The sequence below is a fragment of the Zerene cesonia genome, chromosome 12 (assembly GCF_012273895.1).
Source record: "Zerene cesonia ecotype Mississippi chromosome 12, Zerene_cesonia_1.1, whole genome shotgun sequence".
NCBI classification, from domain to species: domain Eukaryota; kingdom Metazoa; phylum Arthropoda; class Insecta; order Lepidoptera; family Pieridae; genus Zerene; species Zerene cesonia.
This window is the reverse complement of record NC_052113.1, coordinates 2378522-2386345: the sequence shown is the minus strand read 5'-3', so window position 1 is coordinate 2386345 and position 7824 is coordinate 2378522. Positions and strand designations below refer to the sequence as shown.

Here is a 7824-nt window from a genome sequence, read left to right as displayed (position 1 = left end):
AATATTATAAATACTCTCGTCTAGCTGTCTGTCAGTACAGAAGGATAGTTTGTAACTTCAGAAAGGACATATGATAGGTGCTATTCTCAAAATCCTGCGGCTTCACCTGCACAGTTAAAAATGATACAAGTTTTAACTGTGCAGGTGAAGCCGCAGGTGGAAACTAGATTTAAAAAAATGTACCTTTAGATCTGCAATTGTTTCAGCCATGTGCTGTTTAACATCATCATCACATGCTGGTCCTGTCTTCAAACACAAATGTACCAGTCGCTTAAATTCATTGTGCTCTACCACTTCAAAGTTATATATAACTGGGTTGATTTGATTCAATATAAGGAACCTGTAAGTAACTTTTTTGTGTATTGGAATAAATATATTGCACCTAACATTGTTTTTGGTACCCCTACTCTACAAAACTGCACATGTCATAAGGTAGAGCCTCTATTAAAATTATGTTATGGAACTCCCACAGCAGTAATTCAAAGCTGATAAAGTTGTGTGAAATTTTTAATGTGAAATTTTGTACATACTATAAAATACATAGATGATATATCAAAATTATTCTTACATGTTATTAGCAGTACATTGCTGCAGCAACCTCACTACTTGTGAAGGAAAGTTGTCAAAATCAATTAGTAGGCCCTGTTGCTTTTTTAATTCTTCATAGTCGCAACGAGTAATTTGTATTTTACATAAAAACATCGGGTCCTCGTCATCAGCCAGTGTCAATTTCTGTAACATAATTATTTAATATACAATACATTTTTATACAATTAAGTAACTTTATTATGCAAGTAGATTATTGTAGATTGATATAAGAATGTATCCACTGTTTTTTTACGTACCAAACAATCTTTGTCAAATAGTTTATCAACAGAAATTGTTATATCCTTCTTGTGCTCTTCAAAGCCCCGTTTAAATGATATATAGTATTTGCCCTTGTGAAAACTTTTGCATAACATATTTATCAAATTATATTTCGTCAAAATAAAAAATCAGGAAGAAACTAATTTATGTGTTTATACAATTAAAACGTTCGAATAGTCCACTGTTTACGTTCATTCAAATTTAAATAAAATTTTGACAATTGACGTTGCCTATCACTACAAACTCAACAACCCGTCACAGACTAGTAATATTGTGGTAATGTCAATATGCTCATGGAGAATAATATGTATGTAGCTCGTACACAGTTATTTTACCAGTGACAGTTATCATCATAACTTTTCTCAAGGTTGGCGTTACTTTCTGTCAAGAGTTTCGTAAGATTGACATATTTTTGTGATTATTTTATCTGTAATCATGTCATAGATGATTGAAAGTGGCGGAAGAAAACCAAAGAGTGAATTTCGTACCGTGTGTTTCATTTTTGTGTTGTGATATCTGCGCTTGACGGATACTTTTGAGCCTCTTATAAATCTCAGATGTAAAACTATCCACAACGTGACATTGGCAAAATTGTGGCAACACAGCACTGCAATTGAATTGAATTGAATTTCGTACCAGGAAAAAAGGTCAAGAAAGCCCCAAGTTCAGCCCCAGTGCTATTTTAAAATATTCGTTGACGTTTGGCTGACATGACATTTGTAGTAGAAAGTGTTACCAATTATTTTTTTCTCACCGTATTAGTCGTAGTTTTATGTCCGCAGTGCCATTCGACCGAAAAATGGTTATTTTTTTGGAGAGTAATAATTCCGAGTTGTCGATAACAATTACTTGATTAAAGTTTGAAATGATTATTTAGTTATATTAATTATCATATATACAATTTCATTATTCAGCACGTACACGTTCCATAATAATAAATACAGTTTGATAAAAGAAATAATTAATGCTGATATGGCAGCTCAGACCTCAGGTTAGCCAACCGTACAGCATGAGGTAAATTGTCTGTGAACGAAGCTATTAACTATTGTTTATGCCATGTTTATGTGTTGCCAATACATATATTACATAATACATTATCTGTGATAATACAGATTGCCAAATCATAAACATTTAAATATCCGGCTTTTGTGATTGTGGTCAGTGGTCAAAGTAATAAAAAATTAAAGTTTCCATTGTATGAGCTATATTCAGCAATAAAAATCAACAATGCGATAAGATTTGATAATATTCAAATACAACAATTATATTATAAAAGTAACCTACTAATTGCTAATAAGCATATTCTTGGGAAATTGAAGAATGAGAAATAATTCGCTAGTTATAATGTATTTAAGGTCTAATTGCCTCATAAAGATTCTTTGTTTATATTACACAATATGATGAATCACAGTCTTGATGATTTTTTGGTGATTCATATCTTGAACTTGACATTAGTCTATGTCTGTAGTTTGTGGATTCACTTTATCGTTTGTCGCTTAGAAAATACAACATTTTTGTTTTTCCGAATAAATATACAGAGTTATGAATTAAAACATATTTAAAACACACGGGAAAATTTTAACGTTAAGTAGAAATAAAAATGTTTAGTATGTGTTTAATTTGACAATAGGTGTAGTGATAGTAAACAGCGTTTTCTCTAAAATGCCATTCGATTTTTTATGTTGTGTGAGACCTGGAGTCGAAGATATTGTTGAATTAGATTATTCTCACCAATCGTTAACCGATGTTCCAACTGATGTGTTTGTGTACGAAAGAACGTTAGAAACATTACTGTGCCAGTGCAATCGTATCACCGAGTTACCACGACAACTTTTTATGTGCCATGGTCTTAAGTATTTGGATTTAAGTGATAATGAGCTTCAAGCTATACCCTCAGCCATATCTTCATTAGTGAATTTACAATACCTTAATATAAGCAGAAATACTTTAGCATCTATACCAGAAAACATGAAAGCACTCAAAAACCTTTCGTTTTTAGATCTCAGTGTGAATCCGTTAGAAAAATTGCCGGATACTATAACAAACCTAATAGCGTTACGCGAATTATATTTAAATGACACATACCTTGAATATCTTCCAGGAAATTTTGGGAGATTGGCCCATTTACATATATTAGAATTAAGAGACAACTATCTTATGATTTTACCAAAGTCCCTATCAAGATCAACTGAACTTTTGAGATTAGATATTGGACAAAATGAATTTCAACAATTTCCTGAGGTAATTGGAAGATTTCTGAAGCTTAAGGAACTGTGGATTGATGGCAACAGCTTTACAAATATATCATCTGTTATAAAACCTTTAGAAAACTTAATTCATTTGGAAGCTAGTAATAATATGATAGAAGAACTACCTCCTGAGATTGGATGTTGTTCACAGCTACAGGATTTGTGTTTATCAATAAATAATTTGACACAGTTACCAGATAGTATTGGGAAGCTGAATAATTTAACATCCTTAAAATTGGATAACAATAGACTTTATTCTATACCAGAGAGTATAGGACAATTGAAAAATTTAGAGGAACTTATGTTAATGTGCAACTATTTGGATAAGTTGCCATCATCAATTGGGCTGCTAAGAAAATTGCAATATCTCAATGTTGATGAAAACATGATCAAGACTATTCCTCCTGAAATTGGTAGCTGTAGTAAGCTGTCAGTGTTATCACTAAGAGCTAATAAATTGTCTAGAATTCCACCAGAAGTTGGCCATTTAAGTGCATTAAGAGTTTTGAATTTGGTACGAAATTCTTTAAGTTACTTACCTCAGTCGTTGTTGAATTGTGAAAATTTAGTAGCCCTTTGGCTATCTGAAAATCAAAGCAAGCCCTTAGTCCCAATGCACTCTGAGGTAGACCCACACAGCTATGAACAAGTCCTTACCTGCTTTCTATTTCCCCAAGTGCCTTTGGAACCTATTGAGATAAAAACCGATAAGGATAAACCTGAAACTGGTGATGTTCAAAATCCTTCAAGACATATCAGCTTTGTTGATATGAAACCAACAGTAAAAATTCCAGAAAAAGGAAGCCAACTAAGACGTGCACCCACACCATATCCCAAAGAACTTAGAGCTATGGCAAAACATGCAAGGAACATTCACAAAGATGGAGCACAGGATATTGCACCACCAATGCAAAATGCTGTTCACATAAAGGCTGCTAAAATAACTCCAACTTTGCAACAGAGATTTGCATCTGATAATAAAAAGGTCGAAATGGAGAGTAACCATAAAGAAAATTCTACAACTGTATCACAACAAGATCCTATGAATGTATCTGTTTATGATAACCTGCCTGTTGAAAATTCTTATGATAAGCCATTGGATCTTGCCCATGAACAGGATACATATAAAAGTGTTGACCATGCTTTGTATTCTGAAAACAATGTCAACGAAGCAGCCGACTATAAAGATGATGATGTAAGTTCATACTCCCTAGCAACTTCTCATTACAGTTTAAGTCAAAATGATAAATATGTGAGACAGGATATAAGTAGAACCAGTTGTCCGATACAACAGAAAACTTATATAGAACATCAGAATTTTCAATCAAATTGTGAAAGAAGCTACAGAAATTGTTCTGAAGAGCCTTGTGAACAAATACAACGGTTGAGTCTAAGTTCCCAGGACAGACACCACTCTTGTGCTGAAGAGCCTCTGTTAGCTCCACATTACAAAGAAGTATCATATAACTCCAGATGCATGGTTGATAGCAATCTTCATTGTGACTCTGCATATGCAACAAAAGAGCCATGTTTCACTAGACAGGATGAAAGTTACCATGATCCAGCATACAGAGGTGATACATACACATGTTCTAAAGAGAAAATATATGGACGGCAAAACTATGATGTTTTTAATTATCATCCAAATGTTACTCGTCAACTGCCAAGCCCTCGTTTACATACTGTAAGCCAAATTGTTAGTTCAACAACAATGCCAAATATAAGTCATTATAATAACATGTACTCTAGTCCGAGGGATGATTTACAATTCACGGCAGCAATGCATTCAACATCCTCTCCTAATGCAAATCTATATGACATATCTACAAGTCCCACTTATGTAGCCACACAATCCCCTGAACTGTATTCACCTACGGGTCATACAAATGCAACTAATCCTTATCGGATGACAAATACTCCATTAGTGTCAGATGATGGAAGTTTTGGTCATATTCAACCAATGTTGGCACAAAATGTATATGACATATATGATGCAATTCCAGCATCATCAAATGAACCAGGCACTATTAGTCATCGACATAGCCCGAGCAATATACCTGAAGGGACATATGTTAGAGGTCAACCACCTCCATACCATATTGCAGCTCCCTACACCAAACATGCACAGTATTTTAATGGGACAGGTGGATAGCTATATACTTCCTACTGGGATAGAAGGTACTAATGACTCAGTGAAACTTGGTTTGTGTTTTATAAATATTATATGATGTTACATCCTACACTATGGATGTATTGTTTTATTGTGATATGATACATATATTATTATGTTAGTATTAATGGTTATAATAAAAGGATTATATAAGGTGCTATGGGATGGAACATACTGGAACGTTTTTCAAAAGGATATTTTTGTGGGAATTATTTAAATGTGAAAAATAAATGTATAAATTTGTAGGTACTTACAAAGTACAATGTGTAACAACTATGTTGTTTCGTCATATTGTTTGTTAAAGATTTCTTAAAAATTACAGTTTAATGGAAGATATCATTGTTATTTGCATTGAAAATGTTTTATCACATTTCGAAAGCAATTTGAATAAGATTCATGATTGTATGTATGTTTCAGTATTTTAAATTCGTTTTGAAGAACACACAGTATAAATATGGAACAGTACGGAAACTACTTTCAAACGTCCGAAACGGTTATGTTTGTGTAAGTGAGTTTAAACGGTTTCAGTACTGTGAGTAGATAGTGCCGCGTCAATTTGACTGGACACGTATCCGCTTATTTCCACGATCTTTTTAAAAATGCTACGAGCATATTCCATTTTATTTGGTTTGAATTTAACTTCATCAAAACCAAACTACTATTTTCTTATATTTACGCGATCGTTATACATAAAAATACAACTAATATAATGGATTTTTATCGCGTTATGGACATATAACAAACTTTATGTTGCGTTAAGTATAACGCTACAAATTTTTTTCGATTTCGATTTGATAACTACAGAACTCAAATATTTTATTGAGATTAAACAATATGAATAATAAATATTCCGTATATGGTGCGTAGGTAAATATTTATCGATTGAGCTAAGTTGCCATTCTGTTTCATATTTATACTGTGCATAAGATGATGTGTTTAAAAAGACAAACAAAATATTTTAAAATAATTTCAATACTTTACGTAAAATAAAAACACTGTAAAATTATATATCGATTAACAGTAAACTATAAAACAAATCTCCAAATCAATAATTGCTAATCGTGATTTGGGATTCCATAAATCGTTTCAAAAATCTTATGTTTCGAAAGTTTGCTTTATAGCTATTTAATATTAAATTAACTGCACTGCATCTTAATGTGTCAATGTATTAAACAAGGGCTTGAATTTTTAAAGTTTATTACTATAGGTACTTATAAATAATATTTGCACAATATATATATATATATGCTTAAATATTATAAATTAGCATGTGTATTATTTGTTTAGCATATTTTAAATTATAATTAGTGTCTAGAAAGATTTTAATGAATGTTACAAAAGTTATGTACATTATATACATTTTATGTACATATGGTTTTATATCATGTGTATTTCAAATTGCAGGTTTCTTATTTTTTTAAAAAGGTGCTCAAATTTGTCAGTACTATATCTTGCTCCGATTTTAAAAATAAATTAACAAGCAAAGTACAATGCCAGATTAAGAATGGGAAGCGGCATCTTTTTTTTGAACGGTAATCGTCCAAAGCTTGATTTTTTTAAATGTAAAATAGTGTAGGTAACAAACGAAACTTACTATCATGTACAGTTTGATTTCAGTCTATATTGAGCTTTAGAAGTTTGATGATTTTACGAAGTCGCTGAGTCTAGAGACGAGGATTGAATGAATAATATAGTTAAATGTATTTTTTATTTTAAAAGTAAAATTATGTGGTTTTATAAAATATTGAACTATGATACTACTTCACCACACGTGTGAAATGATCGCTCTCGCTCCTTCATAAGCTCGTTACGCAGTTGATATGGTATTTAAAGGGTATTCATGTTATAGTAGCAACTAGCAAGTTTGGTTTACAATACTTTTTTTTATTAAATTATCAAGGTTGGGTCAATTGCCGTTCGAAATAAAAAAGGCGCCATTTTCCGACATTGGATTTTGCTATTTAAACTATGTTCCTATATTTACACATCTTTCCACATCTTTATAAACATATATAAAGTACATATTAAATTTATTTACATACGCGCTTTCTATTTTTTTTGACTATCTATAGAATAATTTTATCGCTAAATATATATATTCATTTTTTATTCATAAAATACATATAACCTTCTTAACTTTGTGAACAGACTATGAAAATTTTTATTTTAATGAACTACCAAATTTATACTAAAGTCTCAAAGAATTATTATTATAAGTTACCTACTAAGAGTATATTTTAATTTTTTTTTTTCATATCTATAAAAATTTCAAGAGTATATATTATCTACGTTACGTTGACGGTTTTTTTTGAGTTTCGTTTTTATTTAAGAGTCGGTCTCGAAAATTCCGACGTTTGCAACATTCTTGTTAGGTACTCGTAAATTCTTTTATTTCTTTTTACTTTTTTGCTGCTCGTATTGCATAATAAAAATAATAATACTTAGGAAATAATTTATCCGTTATAGAACGTAACTAGCTTTTCACCGGCGGTTTACCACGTATAGTCAAAGGAAATTATCATGGGAGTTGGTTGTTTT

At 31.6% G+C, this 7824-nt stretch overlaps 2 protein-coding genes across 3 annotated transcripts in view; one reads left to right on the top strand and one right to left on the bottom strand.

Annotated features, from left to right (window-relative positions):
• LOC119830624 (spindle assembly abnormal protein 6 homolog) overlaps positions 1–2655 on the bottom strand; it is an 8671-nt gene extending 6016 nt beyond the window's left edge. The window contains exons 1-3 of one of the 2 annotated variants that reach the window (XM_038353674.1): positions 2599–2655; positions 569–732; positions 184–340 (exon numbers count right to left, since the gene is read on the bottom strand). In XM_038353674.1, the coding sequence (XP_038209602.1) occupies positions 184–340; positions 569–702 (291 nt within the window). In that variant the 5' untranslated portion in view covers positions 703–732; positions 2599–2655. Of the gene's footprint in view, positions 1–183; positions 341–568; positions 733–845; positions 1128–2598 lie in introns of those variants that run through there. The other variant, XM_038353673.1, reaches the window with a different exon arrangement.
• On the top strand, positions 2341–7373 carry LOC119830623 (leucine-rich repeat-containing protein 1-like). Its single transcript, XM_038353672.1, has one exon. It carries the CDS (start codon positions 2530–2532, stop codon positions 5266–5268), a length of 2739 nt encoding a protein of 912 aa, XP_038209600.1. The 5' UTR covers positions 2341–2529; the 3' UTR covers positions 5269–7373.
• Positions 7374–7824: the final 451 nt, after the last annotated feature.